Source organism: Gymnoscopelus microlampas (genome assembly GCF_963454915.1).
Source record: "Gymnoscopelus microlampas genome assembly, chromosome: 10".
NCBI classification, from domain to species: domain Eukaryota; kingdom Metazoa; phylum Chordata; class Actinopteri; order Myctophiformes; family Myctophidae; genus Gymnoscopelus; species Gymnoscopelus microlampas.
Genome location: NC_139947.1, coordinates 35,311,649 through 35,328,957, shown reverse-complemented (window position 1 = coordinate 35,328,957; position 17,309 = coordinate 35,311,649). Strand labels below are relative to the sequence as shown.

Here is a 17,309-nt window from a genome sequence, read left to right as displayed (position 1 = left end):
GTTAGTTTGTGTTAGGAGTCAGTCAGCCCACTCAAACAGGTTAATTAGCTGCACAGCTGCCAGGGTCATTTAGGAAGATCTTACCTTTCTCTACTTTAGAGGACTGTGGCACCCGTGTCTCTCCAGTAGGGGGTGGTGTGACAGCTCCCTGGTTGGACTGAGAATCTCTGTGGCGGATGGTCTGGTTGATGAAGAAGCGCCAGCGTCCGACTGGTGAGGACTGGGGCGCTGCGTCCGCTGCGAGGCAGAGAGACAAGTACATGCAGATATATGCAGATATGTAAAGATTTATTTATCAAGTGAAAGAGACCTACACAAACTCACCTGTGGTGCCAGTGGGAGTGCTCACATGCAACTGCTCAATAGATCCAGTCTAGCAGGCAGATAAAAAAGATTCAAGCTCTTATTCAGCCAAACATTACCATAAAATTAACGTTACATTAAGAATATAAAAAAAAAAAAGCATAAGTGTTGATCTGTAAATCACCACACCTGTGAATTTGTCAGAAGAATTTCCTGGGCTTTCTTTACAATGGCTCTGAGCTCCTCCACAAATTTCTCTTTCTCCAACTCAAGGATAAAGTCTTCCTCCACCTATAAAATAACATAACAGGGAAGTCATTACTCATACACAGAATATTGCATTTAAACAATTATTGCAAAAGAGTGTATATGGTAAGAGTAACCTACCATGTAATCGGCAATGTCCCCAGGTGCATCCCCTTCACTGTCAAATTTGAATGTCACCATCTTGTTAGTATGTGTCTCCAACTGACATTCTACCATATTGTCCCCACTGCCAGACACCTATGGAGGGCAAGAATAATTATGATCTTGGTACAAAAGACCACAGGCAGAGTGTCAAAAACAATCATAGTTGTGATATACAGCACTATATACAGTGTGTATACAGTATTGTTATACTGTTTATAGTGTATATTCAGCATTCATGGACTTCCTCTTGTCCAATCAAATTACTCGAACCAAACTAACTGTTGTATATTGTAAATCACACCTGCAGCATGCTCAGTTGAAACTGGTGTGAGGCTTTCTCTGGCCTATGACAGGAAGGTCTTCTCTGAGTCTTCAGTCTCTCTAGTTTGCCATTGGCCAAGAGTTGCAGGGGGTCTTCTCCATTGGCTGGAACAGACCTGTGGGAGTGGCAGAGTCAGTGATGACCAATGACAATACATGGAGTGGCTGACTGGCACACTGTTTAGAGTGACTGTGGCATGAAAGAACGCTCCAGAAGGAGCATCTTAAGGTGCCATGTCCACAGGAAGCGTTTTATGAGCTGCCAGCGCCTTTCTGCCATGCATTTTTATGGTAAAGCTCTCCTCTTCCCAGTCCAGAGCATCGCGCATCAGCACTATGTGCTGTGTGCCCTTCAAACAGAAAATAGTTCAACTTTTGGAGAGGAGCGCCGCTCATCAATTTCACGTGTGATCCTCCAGATTGTGTCTGACAACCCGGTCATTTACGGTCTGATGTTAACCGAAGCCGTTGTTTCAGCTAGGTTATTTGTGCTAATAATGCTGATTACACGACATTCGAGCACGGCAACGCTGCATACCCTCATTGCAAATCACTCCAACAAAAGCATCAGCCAAATGCGTGTAACACGTATGTAAATTCACAGTAGTTACAGTTCCTGAGCATATCATTATAAATGTATTCAACCACAATAAATCTGACTGTCACACATACCCAGATGAAGAATGTCGCTCTGTGCCAGACAGATGTGGACTATCCTGTGGAGTGACATGTACAGTATACAGAGACAGACAGAGAGGAACACAAACAGACATGCAGGAAAAACAAACAACCCAAATCATTAGCTGTATGAAATTAAGCCAATCACAAAAAAATAAGAATACTTGATTATTAATCTAAACTGGTTAGTTTGTTTTATTCATAGACCTTTTCAATTGAATAGTTGTCAAACTCATTGTGGGTACATTAGTACTAGGGTGTTCAAGCAAAAGAAGATGGATTAATTAAAATAGGCAGAATATATTCCAATAACCAAGTGGTGTGTACTTGCTGTACCTGAGAAACACCCAGCAGGGGAGGATCACAGTCTTGCAGCGAGGTTTGGGGCAGCAGGGGAGAGTTAGAGTCAAAGGTCTGGAGACTGGTCACGGGAGGAGGGGAGATGGGAATAATGTCAGCCCGCCCCAGTAAGGTTATCGGGGCCTCTGAAGTAGGAGTGGGTAGCACTTGAGCTTGAGCAGTGGCAGGATAGAGGGGTGGAAGAGATGGGAGAGATGCTAGTGATGCTGGGGGGCAGGATGTATGAGAGGGGCTGGGAGGTATTTGTTGAATGGGGAGGACAGCTTGAGGCAAAACAGGCTGTTCAGCAGCGGGAGTCTCAGCTTGCATCTGTGTGTGAGAATGGGCCTGTGTCTGAGTGAGTGTCTGTGTGTGACTGAGTGTATGTGCCTGGATGCTAGTTTGTGTCTGCGTCTGAGCTGGTAGGACCTGTTTGGCTTGGTGCTGGGGGGAGGGAGACGGGCCCGCCACTACCTGACTATAGAGTGGCAGTGCCCTGGACTGGGGTTGAAGCTGGGACACATTACTAGCGACTACTTGTGCAGCAGGTTGGGGTACTAGTTGTGGAGCCATTTGTGGCTGAGAAGGCAGTTGACTCTGATCGAGAGGTATTTGGACCTGTTGAGAGGGAGGTGGCTTTTGAATGGGTGTTGAGGGCGTTTGGGTTGGTAACTGGACCTGTAGCTGTTGCTGTGGAAGTGATGCAGCCAGTTGCTGTTGTTGTTGCACCACCGATGGAACCTTCTGCAGCTGTTGCTGGTACTGCTCAATAGATTGAGGCAAAGCAGGTGGAGGGATCGATTGGATCACAGAAGGTACAACTGTGTTTCCCGCGGGCTGCTGTTGGGCTTGAACAACTGGTTGCAGCAGTGTTTGGCCCTGAGCATAGGCCTGTCCAGTCTGCTGAATAGGCTGGGGTGCAGGGGTAAAGGTTGTGGGTTCAACTACTGAGCCGGAAGCAGACATGATAGTTCCAACACCTCCAGTTGTACCCGGAGACAGAATCATCTGCTGATACTGCAGTGCTTGAGGTTGCTGCTGCTGTGCAATGAGAGTGACATCCTGTTGGATTGATGGCATAGCTTGGTGGGTGGATTGTGGTGCAGCAATGTATTGTGGTGGTAAAAGGCCAGCTTGAGCCTGAGCCTGCAGCTGGCTCTGTGGCTGGAGATTGGGCGGTAACAAGCCATGTATTTGAGCATTCGGTTGCACAGCGGTCTCATGCTGGATCTGACTAGGAACGGAGGCAACTGCAGCTGGAGCCTGAATGTGGGCTTGACTCTGCTGGGCAATCATCTGAGTGTCGATGGTCGCGATCTGTCCCTGTGGTGGCTGAGGCTGATTAATGACTGGATGCAAAGCCTGGGCCTTGATTAATGGCTGTGCAACACCCTGGCCCTGTATAGGTGCTACGTGGATTGGAGTTGTGGCCTGTATCTGAACTTGCTGGGTCGGGGCTGGCTGAGACAACCCCTGAATGGAGGCAACCACTTGAGGAATTATTTGGGCCTCGATAGTAGCCTGCGATGCCTGGGTAGCAGACAGGGATTGGAGTTGGACTGGGACTTGGGCTTGGTTCTGGGAGTGAGGATTACTTTGGCCCTGCTGGGTGACGACTTGTGTTTGGAGCACAGTGGGCGTCTGGGTCGGAATTTGGGTGGTCTGAATGACCACTGGGACCGGAGCCTGGGACAGCATTTGAGTTTGGAGCTGGGTAGCCTCAGTGATGGCTGGGGCTCCAATGGGTATGCGAGGCTCCACTATAGAGCTGCGATGCTGCGTCTGGGCTATGTAGGCTTGCTGCTGTTGGATCAGAGCTGTTTGCTGTTGTTGCTCTATTACTTGCTGCTGTGTGAGCGTGGTGTGAGGCTGAAACTGTGTAGTGTTTTGTTGTAGTATACATGCCTGCTGTACATCAAGCGGTTGCTGTTGAATCAAAACCTGCTGCTCACTCTGCTGTTGAATAGGTGCAGCTTCTTGTATCTCAGTTTGCTGCTGTTGAACGACAGCAGTTTGTTGCGGCTGTTGTTCTTGAACCTGTTGCTGCTGTATCAGTGCTTGGTGTTGGATTCTCTCTGCGTGCTGCTGTTGTTGTTGTAACAGTGCTTGCTGTTGACGTTGTTGTTCTAACTGCTGTTGTAGGAGAGCCTGTTGCTGCTGCTGTTCTAGTTGTTGCTTCAGTTGGGCATGTTGTTGCTCCAGTTGCTGTTGCTGGAAGAGACTTTGCTGTTGCTGCTGCTGTTGTAAAATAGCTTGTTGCTGTAAATGTTGCTGTAATAGCATGTGTTGCTGTTGTTGCTCCATTTGCTGTTGAAGTAGTACTTGCTGCTGTAATTGCGGCTCCATTTGTTGTTGTTTCAACTGGGTCGGCTGTTGCAATGCAACTTGATGTTCAGTTTGCTGTGGCATCTGTGCCTGTTGCAGTATTACAGCTTGCTGTTGTTCAATTTGTTGTTGCAACTGAGGCAGCTGTTGCATTACAACTTGCTGCTTTTGTGGTGGCGGCTCAATTTGTTGTTGAATTTGACTATGCTGCTGTTGCTCCAGTTGCTGCTGTAAAATTGCTTGCTGTTGTTGATGTTGTTGTTGTTGTTGCTGCTGCTGTTGTTGTTCCATTTGTTGTTGTAGAAGGGCCTGGTGCTGTTGTTCTTGTTGTTGCTGTAGCTGGGCTTGTTGTTGCTGTAGAAGTGCTTGTTGCTGTTGCTCTTGTTGTTTTCGCAGAAGAGCTTGCTGCTGCTGTTGCTCCAGGATTTGTTTCTGTATGTGAGTTTGTTGTTGTTGATCAAGTTGCTGCTGCTGTAGTTGGGACAACAGGCCCTGCTGCTGTTGAAACAATGCTTGCTGTTGCTGTTCCAGCTGCTGCTGTTGTATGTACGCCTGTTGTTGTTGTTGTTGCTGTTGTTGTTGCTGCTGCTGCTGTTGTTGTTGTTGTTGTTGTTGCTGCTGCTGTTGTTGCTGCTGCTGCTGCTGTTGCTGTTCCAACTGCTGCTGTTGTATGTATGCATGTTGTTGTTGTTGTTGTTGTTGTTGTTGTTGTTGTTGTTGTTGTTGTTGCTCCAGCAGTATAGCTGGTTGTTGATGTTGCTCCAAATGTTGCTGCTGCTGTTCCGGCTGCTGTTGTATGTACGCCTGTTGTGCTGGTTGTTGTTGTTGTTGATGTTGCTGCTGTTGCTCCAAATGTTGTTGCTGCTGCTGTTGCTGTTGCTGTTGTTGTTGTTGTTGTTGTTGCTGCTGCTGTTGTTGCTGCTGCTGCTGCTGTTGTTGCTGCTGCTGCTGTAGTTGCTGCTGCTGTAGTTGCTGCTGCTGTAGTTGCTGCTGCTGTTCCATCTGCTGTTGTATGTATGCCTGTTGTTGTTGCTCCAACAGTATAGCTGGTTGCTGTTGTTGCTCCAAATGTTGCTGCTGGTGTTCCAGCTGCTGCTGTTGTTGTTGTTGTATGTACACCTGTTGTTGTTTCTCCAACAGTATAGCTGGTTGCTGCTGTTGCTCCAAATGTTGCTGCTGCTGTTGTTGTTGTTGTTGTTGCTGTTGTTGTTGTTGTTGTTGTTGCTGTTGTTGCTGCTGCTGCTGCTGCTGTAGTAATAACGTTTGTTGTTGCTGCTGCTGTTGTTGCTGTATCAAAGCCTCCATCTGTGGTTGCTGTATGTAGGTCTGAGGTTGCTCAACAGGCTGTGGTGGTAGTGACAAGGCTTGCTGCTGCGGTGGTTCCATGCTTGGTTTTGTTGGTAACACTGACTGCTGGGGGGATAGCTGGACATGAGGCTGTTGACCCAACGGTTGCTGTACATAGATCTGCTGCTGAGGCTCAGGTTGATGATGGACAGCTGTAGTTGAGAGGTTTTGCTGCTGTTCTATCTGTGGATGTAAGAGCGTTGTTGTAGGTTGCTGTGGCTGCTGCATGGCATTCGCTTGTTGCTGTTGTTGGAGCAGAGCAGCCTGGGCCTCCATTTGCTGTTGCTGCTGAAGGGTGGTAGTCTGTGGCTCCATCCCTATCTGTTGTTGTTGAACAAAGGTCTGCTGAGGGATCATGACAGGCTGTGTTTGCTGGGGTGCTGCCTGGGGGATGATGTCAGTGGGCTGCATGGGAGTGGCAGGGGGCTGGGTCTGCTGAGCGAGGGGCACAATGCCCCCCGCTAGTCTAGTGGGATCACCGCCCGAGAGGGGCGTAGTGAGGACATTGATGGGCGCTTGTGGAGAGACCGGGGGTATGTATGACTGTGAGGGGGCCATTGATGCCTGGGGAGTGGCAATCTGTGATCCATCTGAATGGTATGGCTGTGTTTGTTCAGTGATAATGAGAGGATGATGAGTGATGTTGAAAGAGGAAGGAAAAGACAGCGGTAGAAAAATAAGGTAAGATTAAGCTTTGGCAAGGGGGAATGTTATTAATCATTGAAACGTTTAAAATCACACAGTCAATACTAGTAACGTGATGAGGATAATTTTGTATTTGGGTACAAAGATGAATTGTTTAATTGAGGAGAGAAACACAAAACATAAGCAGGTAGTGTGGTTATTATAGCTATAGTCCATGACTGACAGTCACAATAGCCTTTGGCTTTAAGCTAACCACTTGAAATCAGCAGGACTTGTCACCTGGGAATATTGTTGAGGTACACTTGGTGAGACCTGAGTCGCCAGGGCACCAGGCTGAATGAATGTCTGGCCAACAGGTGCCCCTCCACTTTGGCCTACAGACAGGCTGGAGATTCCACCACTCTGACCAATAGGCACACTTGGAACACCTCCACTCTGTCCAATGGGGAGCATTTGGGGATGAGACATGACCCCAGTGCTCTGCAGGGTCATAAAGATTGCTAATGTGATTGAATGAATTCACATAAAAGTGAATGGATGAATTTGTTATGGTTCATGAACAGGGCAGTAGCAGAAAATAACTTACAGAAGCAGTAGAGGGATGGCTAGCTTGGGAGAGAGTGTATGACTCTCCTTGTTGAGAGTAGGCCTGACTCTGACCACTTGCATAAGATTCACAGCTTGCTGATCCAATGCTCTCACCTTCTGATTGAAAGACAATAGAGCGATTACAATATTATATTAATATTTTATAATTAATATTACATTAATTACAAGCTTTTATCAAGTACATGTTCATTTACTTTCAGTCTATCTCCACAAAGTCATAGAAGAAAATGTAATCTTGCATGATCTTAGTGCCGTGCTGTGGCACAACACTCTACCTGGCAGAGTGAAGACCGGCCCGCTGACAATAGGCTGCTGCCTGACATGCTGGACAACCTCTGGCAGCTCCTTAGACTCTTGTCCTCCTGCTGCTGTCATTGGTGCAGTAGTCCCTGGTCCCAATGAGGAGGGGCAGGAGGGATGGGGGCAGGTGTAGGATGCGAGGGTGGAGTCTCTTCTCTCTTCAAAGCCCTGCTGCTGCTGTAGCAGCAGCTGTTGCTGGCGGCGCTCCCGTGACTTCTTGATCTGCGTAACTCGGTCTCGGATGGACTTGCCCACCACCTTCGCATCACTCTCATGGAAGAAGCCTGACTTCACCTGAGAAAGAGAGAGAGGAGAGAGACACAGTGGAACATTGGAGAAAGCAGATAAAAGATGTTAAAATTGTTACGTAGCCCCAAACAGATCTGTCAGAGATAAAAAGCTGAGACACCAACTGGCACAAAATGCAAAAAGACATGGCATTCTGTAGAGGGGCACATTACAGTATGGGTATGGGTTCACTATACAGCAGAGACAGAGACAGAGATGCTTGTCCTGCTCAAATGTCCTACTCAAAAACTATTCTCATGGGTTAAGTGTTAAGGTCAAATAGCCAAAATATGTCACAGAATGAGAGGGAATTCTGAATGAGAATATCTGACTTTCATATTATAATTTTCTCTCCATCATTCTCTGTACTTCCTCTTTGTCTCTGCCAGACCGAAGGCGTGGCCGAGACATTTTGGACCCTGTCCGTGTGTCCATCCATCTGTGAAGTGTGAACAGCTAATCTCCGGCACCGTTTGCCCGATCGACGTGAAAATGTGCACACACACTCCCTGGATGTCAGAGCAGAACCTCTGCCCCAAATTATTCACATCAGCCTGCTATAGTGCCATCAGGAGGCATATTTTTTTATATTACTCCTACAGATTTTGTCCAAACATCACGCAAATCGGTACACATTATCTCTATAGTCATGTTATCAAGATGGATCTGTCCGATTTTTCATATTCCATCCTGATTGGCGAATAACTAAAATTGCTGGACCACAATAACCTACCCGACTCTGAGGAGCACTTTTTCTATTTTTTCATATCATTTTCCTTTAACTCTAATATCCTTCTACTTTATTCTCAGATGTTTCTTCCCTTCATTAGCTTTTTAGATCCATTGTACTTGAATCTTTGGCGATTGTGTTAAAGCTCAAGACAATAAAACATATTGAGATGAATTGAGAGAGGGGGAGAGGGAAAGAGTGGGTCGACATTATGCATGAATTGGGGCAGAAGGTAATTTGAGTGAATCTAGGTCAGACATGGCTAGGAACACCTGATAAATGAGCTGTGGGATTTAGTCATACATCAACGTTACTGTACTGTGCCTTTCTTTTAGCATTCTGCCTTCCATAAGACAGCAAAGCCTTAAACCCTTTTCCTGAATCTACCCTACCTACCCAGTACAGATGACCACCTTATTTCCCTCAGTCAGACCACCTCCTTCCTTTCCCTGAGTCAGTCAGGCCCAATGTCTCACCATCTCCAGCGCCACTTCCTCAGCACTGTCGTTTTCCAGGTCATAGCTGAACTCGATGGCCTCATTGTCCTTGTGCTTGCCCTTCAGCTTCTTGGGCTCCTCCACCCAAATCCGCAGGGCCAGGCAGTCCTGGCACCCTGTGTCCTCCTCTGCCAGCTCCACCCGCACCCCTGTGTCCTCCCCAAAGAAAGCATGGTTCAGGAGGTCCCGGATGGAGAGTCTGCCCCACAAAAAAGAAGACAATAGAAGAAAACACATGAAGCAGAAGCACTGTAATGTTTTATGAGCGCTCTGTCAGCAGGTATCCACAGGATAATACATCATGTTATCACAAGAAAAAAAATGCTTACCTCTGGGTCTTGTTCTGACGAATGCAGCACTCGATGATCTCTTTAATCTCTGGGTCATTAACTTTATCGAAGCTGGCTGGTTTTATACCCTGCAATGGAAAATTAGGGATTTCTTTTAATGGGGTAGGCCCCCTATCAAAACAGGAAATTAGATAATTACAGTTTGGCAACCACAACCCGACAATGGATATCATCACTGAGGACAATTCTTCCCCTCTTCTTCTACTTCCATGTATTAGGAAAATAATGTAGATTTCCAGGCAGTGAGGGAGACTCACACTTGTGACTTTGCGGTAGATTTGAGCAGCGTTCTGGCACTCGGAGTAGGGGTATTCTGAAGTGGCCATCTCCAGCATACACATCCCAAAGGCATAGACGTCTACAGACTCATCATAGTGCTCCTCATACATCTCTGGAGCCATGAACTCAGGGGTTCCTGTAAAAAGCAGACAATGAATCACCAGCCCAATTACAAAGAAAAACCTAAATATCACTTGCTGCTCTCAGTATTTGTATTCACTGTAGCATGTCCATGTCAATGTACACTATATAACAAAAGGTCAGTGGACACCCTTTCTAATTAGTATTTCTAATTAGTGCCATTTGTTCCAGCAAATCTTAATGCTACAGCTATCTAGACAATTGTGTGCTTCTAATTTTATGGCAACATTTTGCGAAAGGCAAGTTTCCTATTTCAGAATCCCAAGATGAAATGTCTGACTGACACTTGTGACTTTCACTAACGCTCTTGTGACTGAATGGAAGCAGCTTTCAGCAGCAATGTTCCAACAAAACAGCAAACTTCCAACTATTAAAAAGCAATCCCAGAATAGTGGAAAATATTATAGTAAGAAATGGGGGACCAATGTACATGACCATGATCCAAAGGTGTTTCATAGGGTTAAGGTCAGGGATTTGTGCGGGCCAGTCAAGTTCTTCCACATACTATATGACTTTTGGTAATATAGCGTATGAGTGAATGTATTGCATACACTGTAAAATGTTTTGGAAAAAGGAGTTATTTACAGTAAATGCAGACCATCCATTTGCCAGATTCAATTCAGAGCTGATAAGAATCTTCCTCGCGACTGCGACTGTTCCCAGGGTTACATTTTATCAACCTAAATGTACTCAAAGTGCACTGTTCTGGTGGTCTCTCAAAGACAAATATCTAATCTGAGGTCTATATTTACAGTAAGTGCTGCCCATATGGATTTTGGAGAGATTGTTTCAATAATGATCTATACTCCTGGGCAGCTGTGTCCCGAGGCTGTAGGCCAGAGTTCAATACAGTGAAGTATTGAAGTATTGAGTCAATTTGCTCGTGTAAATAATATTACGTCTTGTTATCAGCCTCTATTTGTATACAGCCAGACATGGACAGAAACTCACGGATTGTAGTTTTTCTTGAGGTTTGACTCAAGTTGCTGCTTTTCAGATTGTTACATTTTGAATACAATAAAAAATATATTGGAATTGGCAACAGAACAATACTTTTTTTTATTATTTTTTTATTATTCAGAAGAGTCCACCTGTTTAAACCCTCTTCCCTATTATTCTTGTTAAAGGAAAAAAATATTTTGAAGTACTGATAAGAGCAAACTACGAAAGCAGAAAAGTTAAATTGTTGTCAACAGGGGTATACCTATGACACTCTTGGCGAAGGAGGTCCTCATAAGTGTGGCCAGCCCCAGGTCCCCTATCTTTACTGAGCCTGTGGGCCCTGTGATGAAGATGTTGTCACATTTGAGGTCCCTGTGGACAATGGGAGGAGTTCTGGTGTGGAGGAAATGAAGGCCCTTCAAGATCTGTCTGCACCAGCTCCTCAGAACTTTGGGCTTCATTACCTTAAAACGCTTCAGGTAACTGTATGGAGAGAGAAGGAGAATGGTGAATTTTATGTTCAGGTAAGGAAGTAATTGTAATATATCAATGATAAAAATGGGATGAAAAAGTAAATGAGAGAATTAACTGATGAATGCTAATACTGGAACTACATAAAAAGTATAAATATAAATATTTAACTTATTTAACATAACACATTTGACATGCCAATTAAAGGTGTGTGTGTGTGTGTGTGTGTGTGTGTGTGTGTGTGTGTGTGTGTGTGTGTGTGTGTGTGTGTGTGTGTGTGTGTGTGTGTGTGTGTGTGTGTGTGTGTGTGTGTGTGTGTGTGTGTGTGTGTGGCTCTGACGTTTTTAGTGTTCCTGAGGTCATGAGTTCAGTGACCAGGACAATGCACTTCTTGCCGCGGAGAACTGACTCCCAGGAGTCGTAGAAGCGGACAATATTGGGGTGCTGGAGTCCTTTCAGCATCTCCGCCTCCTCTTTGAAGCGCTGTTGCTCTGCCTTGGTCAGCTTGCGGTCCTGGAGTATGAGATACAGTATACACTGTTATATATATATATATATATACACACACACACACACACAGTGTGTGTGTGTGTGTGTGTGTGTGTGTGTGTGTGTGTGTGTGTGTGTGTGTGTGTGTGTGTGTGTGTGTGTGTGTGTGTGTGTGTGTGTGTGTGTGTGTGTGTGTGTGTGCGTACAAATCGAAAGACACTGCTCTGGGACTCCCTCATATTACCACCAGGCAACCTCACACTACAACCCCCCAACAACCTCTTGCTAAGTGTCTGACAATTCACATCTGCTACAGTACCACTAGATGGTGCTAGCAAAACAGGGTTGTGGAAGTGGCGAGACAACACCCAAGCTGAGTTTTATAAAACACATTTTCTGCAGCATCTGCCACACAGCCGTTGCTCCAGCATGGCGGATAGGATGGATGCTGCAGAAATTCCACTCACTGGCGCACGCAGGCAGGCAGCATCCCATAGGAGCAGGGACAGCAAGTCACTAAGCCCACTGGCAAACAGCCTATTCATTTGGAGGCATTAGCCTTACAGAAGCTTCCTGGAAACAGTTGTACGGCACAGCAATTAGCATTTTGCTCTGCAATGAAATTAAATAAAAAATGCTGTGGAAAGTTACTTGAAAAATAAATGTATTTATATAATGGTATGTGTTTTCTTCCACAACTCAGTCAATGCTGTGCTAGCAATCAATGACAAGTCACACCTGCCTCAACAGATACACTGTGAATGGGCATCATCATTATCTAAAGTTACATACAAACACACACACGTGAACTTGATAGTCAAAGGTGATAACAGCCTTTAAAGAGATTATTTGCGGTATGCATTCTGGTTTTTGGCCTTTTAACCTTTGTTGGACCGTGTGACTTGCTAATCCAGGGCATTGGGCAATGTTGTCCAACAGCTTTAACAAACAACAACACACTTTTACAGATCAAGGCCAAAGTCTTACACACAAGAAACAATTGTTGTGACTTGACCTTTATGTAAAATGAAACACATTTGTCAAACAACTCTACATGCACTACATCCTTACTTCTTGTAACATATCACAACAACATCCTATACATGTAGCAGCTGTGAAGGAGCGGTATCAGGGTTCAAAATATAGGGAGAGCTACGGGGAGCTTGACTCCCCTGAAAGAGAAATGCGCTCCACAGAAAGCCTGTATTAATGGATATTTTCCAGTATATTTAGGTTCCTGAAATAAATAATAGGCTATTAGTAAGCACTTTTCAAAATATGTGTTTATTCACACATAGCAATTTCCAATAATTTGTATCTAATAAACACAGTGTTGTCTATTGCTACTGTGGCCATGCATGTGCCCTCAACGCATGTTTCACAACTTATGTTGCCCTTCAAGGGAAGAGTAATGCAAACCATAGCCTATCCATTGTGTATTGGCAATTGTATTGTTTCTCAGCAAAAAGCGACAAAAAAAAACATTGCAAATGTGAATAATATTTCTGTTTCTTTAGGCTAAAAACTATGTATGAATCGAATCAAATCTAATCTGTATTGCCACTGCCAGTATATCTTTGCACATGGGTGGGTGCATTCATGTATGTGCATGAATGTATACAGCACCTTCCCACCCCCCAACGCTGAAAAACAGGACTCCCCCAAAAGCCACAGTGTAATTTGAACACTGAGCGGGATGCATTGCAGTGTCACAAATAGACCTCCCTAAAAATAGCAGTCATCATAACACTGTCTTTCCACTGATCGATTCCATTGATGCTGCGACCCATTGTTTGTTTGGACAAAGTTGTCCAAATGCAAATGATGTACAGCAGATGTTGCCGTGTAAATGAGCTTGATTCTTTTACATACTGGACTTTTCCAATTCATTAAGTTTCCCTTGTAGATTATTTTGCCCTTCTACTCTCCCTCTCTGTCTCTCAGCTTTTGGTACATAATCTTTTCCAAGACCTTTGATCTCTGTCTATACTGGATCCATGTCCTTTTCTGGAAGTATGAGCGGAGAGACCGCCACCTCCCACTCCCCTCTTCTCCTGTATTCCCAGAGACAGAGCATCAACAGGGAGACTGCATGCTCTTCATCGCATGGTTTTGGCTAAAAATAAGTTGCTCGTCCTGGGCCTGCCCCTCGTCTTCTCCTTTCTTGCACTTCACATTCTATGTGCAGGTCTGTTTACATGTCGTGAGTGAATTTGGAAAATGTGTGTGTGTGCGCGCGCGTGCGTGCGTGCGTGCGTGCACATGAGTGTGTCTACCAACATAATGTGCAAATGTGTTTTTTTGCCAGGATGTTTAGAAGCATCTCCCTGTATGTGGACTCTGTGTTCAGTGAAATGAATGTAGTCTCCTTTTCCTTAAAGAAAACACTATCTAGAGTGGATTGTTCTTTTAATATAATTGTTTTTTCTTCTGCTCGGTCAAATGCAAAAAGAAACTTTATCACTGTACATCTACAGATTTATTTCTTCTTGTATAAGAGATATACAGTAGGTATAGATTTTAACCTGCCTCTTTTTGTGCTGTGCTTTTAACTAACCTTATGCCTGTATGAGCTATGGGATATCTGAATTTCCCTTTGGGGATTAATAAAGTATCCATCTATCCATCTATCCATCTATCCATCTTCTGGGTTGTGTGTTGGGTGTCATTTCTCTTGTGTATCTCACTCCTGAGTCAGAGCATCACTCACTCTGACTCTCTGGAACAGTGTGAGATAGAGTGCTTGTCTGTGAGTCTGTCTACACACCCTGCTCTCCCCCTTTTCCCTTCACATCTATCTGTATGTGATATTGTCGCTGTCGGCCTGAAACCTTTTAATGTCCAAAACCGTTACTTTTCAGGAAATAGGAAAAAGAACCATTGGATCCAGTGTAATTATTTAGTCACAAGTTCTTGTTAAGATTTTTCATTGGTTAAATATTTATACAACTCATAGCCAGACTTAACCACTTTCAACCTGCCATCCCTATTTTGGGCATGTCATTTATAGGCAACATCGGACGCTGTCTGAGTTATGCCAGGGACACATTTTGTGTGACACACTGATGATGCACACACAGAGACTCTCATAGACGGCTAGCCTCTTGCAGAGCCACGCCGGAAAAAAACACTAAAATATGAAATATGGAGATACAAGGTTTCTGCCCGACAGCGACGATATATAGTGTGTATGACATACAGTAAATGTCATATTATGTCATCAGGCATTGAAAGCATAGGCTATATCCGCAAGGAACGGGCCACATTTGTATAACTCTTTTCCAATGCATTTGTTTAAACCTGGGAAGTCAATAAACATCAGGGTCAACAAGGTTCAGACAGAGTTTAATCATTACAATCCTTACAGAGAGCTACATGGGCCCATGCTGGACGATGCATAATCAGACATAAACACACTAATGCACCGCCATTTACTCACTCTGCACACACACGCACACACACACACACACACACACACACACACACACACACACACACACACACACACACACACACACACACACACACACACACACACACACACACACACTGTGTGTTCATAATAATATGACTTAAACTGACAAATTAAAAAGTACATTAAAACGCTTTTTAATGAACAAGAACGAGTGGTTTATTTTTGAGTACTTATCGATATTTCAATAATACAGCCTTTTCTTTTAAATGAAATACTATATAGGATTTGCTGCCTTAAATTGCATAAACTTATCCTAAGATTACACTACTTAATCATTACTTATGGCCTAGCAGTTATTTAATAACCAAATGAAGGTGGGCATTCAAGAAAACAAAAGTAGGTACATGTGTGTTAGCCTGGTACAGTATCTGTGGTATGTTCCAAGGCTCCTGTCCAGCTCTCTCTAAATCATTCAGGGTTAGCCTCCCTTACCACATTTAGGAAATTCATAGACAAGAAAATCTCACTAAGCTTTAAGTGGTTATATATTAAGCAAATTGCTTTGAAATAAAGGAAGTAGCTTTCAACGGACGATGACAAAATCATAATGAGAGAACTGGCAAAATCACACATGCACCATGAACTTGGAACAGGAAGAAAACATTGAGAGAACAGCCTCTTGACCATCAGCTAAATGGGGAGAACAGCCTCTTGACCATCAGCTAAATGGAAAAGAGAGACCAACAAAGAGACCGATACCGAGGGAGTGAAAAGGGGGCAGCCATGAAGCCATGAAAGAGCCCAGTGAAAGAGGGCTATTGTGCCCTGGCAGGCTGTGGATGCCTTTCTTCCTCTCTGCACTCTGTGAATATGTGAATATGCCAGCCCAAGCCCTAAGTGGAGTAAAACATATGGACTGAAGCCATTCGATCTGCATACTAGCAAATAAGCAACTGGTGGGAACTGGGAAGCAAGAAAGCCATTATAAAATGTTCATGTAATATGTGCGCTGATTTTGACTAATGATGAAAGATCCAGAATGTGTTAATGAGTACACCTGAACCACTCTGGTGCTTCGAGTGAGGCCTTCTCCGGGCCAGCCAATCAAACAGATAGCCTGGATGAACACAATTGTCGCTTCGCAGAAAACTTGTGATGAAGGATTTGCACTGTTTGCACAACAGCATTACCTCCCCTCGGCTTTGTGACGGTTCCCTGTATTATATGTTGTTAGGCATATTTCACTCTTAGGTTATTTGGTTATGGTTTGTGTATTTGCTTTGTGCTAATTTCTTCTTCTCATTGGTTCCTAGGATTTGGGGAGCAGTGAGATAATGGCCATCAGCCTAATTGGGAAGCAATTGGGCCCGAGTGCTCACGCCTCTATAAAAGCCTGTCTCCGCAGCTCTCTACCAGTTCTTTTGACTTATGCCCCTCACCCACTATGCACCTCATTCAACATTTATGTTAACCCATGCAACACTCTCACCCACACTACATTACACTACTCACTCAGATTTCCACACCTCATCTGTTTATTCCTGATCTGTTCAATTACTTTTGATTATTTAATAAATACTAATTTCTTGGTAAACTGCGTCTCCCTGTATTTTTGCTATGTTCCCTGGCACCCCTAGGCCAGGGTCATAACAAAATGGGGGTTCGTCCGGTAAATTTTGATTTGTTTGTGCAGTAAGTTTGGTGAGTCAAGTGACTTTCCCTTCTGCATTTGTTTGTGCCGCGCTGCGGGAGTCAATTGGCCGTTGATTAATGGCTCGTTTGCGCCGTGGTTTTGTGAATGTAGTGACGCCAGGGTAGGGTTGACGTTCGACCAACAAAAAGAATGAATGGAACTACAGATGGAACAAATTAAGTTGCAAGCCAAGGTGCAAACTGAGCAGGACAGAGTAAGGCTAGATACGCAATATGCGATTGAAAAAATGAAACAGCAGACTGAACAGGCTAAATTGCGAGTAGAGCAGGCCAGGTTGGATTTGATAAGGGACCGTAAGATTTCAGCTGCGGCACCGGTATCTACAAGACCTGCAGGACAGTCCGCAGGGGGTTTTGATATTAATGGAAATCTGCGTCTGGTGCCCAAGTTTTCTGAGCGTGATCCAGAGGCGTTTTTGCAATGTTTGAGCGCGTGGCCGATGTGTGTAAATGGCCTGACTATGCCTGCACGTTGATGTTGCAGTGTGTCTTAACGGGCAGGACGCAAGAGTTTTTTCCGGCAATGAGTGTTGCTGACAGTCAAAAATATTCTCGTGTTAAGGCCACGGTGCTTAAGTCGTACGAGCTCTTAACAAGCTGTAATATATTCTGGGTGTTTGGTAATGATCTTGCACTTTGGCAAGTGGCAGCCACCAAGTTGGTCTTTCTACATTAAGTGACTTGGCAAACATGCTAACGATGGTGTAGCTGCTTAC

The 17,309-nt window shown here is 44.6% G+C and overlaps 1 protein-coding gene across 3 annotated transcripts in view; it reads right to left on the bottom strand.

The window, feature by feature from the left end:
* Positions 1-17,309, bottom strand: part of wnk3 (WNK lysine deficient protein kinase 3) — a gene marked incomplete at its 5' end in the record, with an annotated part of 47,956 nt that overhangs the window by 16,305 nt on the left and 14,342 nt on the right. For 2 of the 3 annotated variants that reach the window (XM_084069651.1, XM_084069653.1), the window contains 15 exons: positions 85-237; positions 325-373; positions 493-594; positions 691-807; positions 1,016-1,151; positions 1,708-1,751; positions 2,050-6,327; positions 6,649-6,849; positions 6,956-7,074; positions 7,254-7,572; positions 8,773-8,992; positions 9,123-9,211; positions 9,401-9,558; positions 10,768-10,988; positions 11,317-11,489. In XM_084069651.1, coding sequence (XP_083925777.1) covers positions 85-237; positions 325-373; positions 493-594; positions 691-807; positions 1,016-1,151; positions 1,708-1,751; positions 2,050-6,327; positions 6,649-6,849; positions 6,956-7,074; positions 7,254-7,572; positions 8,773-8,992; positions 9,123-9,211; positions 9,401-9,558; positions 10,768-10,988; positions 11,317-11,489 — 6,379 coding nt within the window. The remainder of the gene's footprint in view (positions 1-84; positions 238-324; positions 374-492; positions 595-690; positions 808-1,015; positions 1,152-1,707; positions 1,752-2,049; positions 6,328-6,648; positions 6,850-6,955; positions 7,075-7,253; positions 7,573-8,772; positions 8,993-9,122; positions 9,212-9,400; positions 9,559-10,767; positions 10,989-11,316; positions 11,490-17,309) is intronic. The other variant, XM_084069652.1, reaches the window with a different exon arrangement.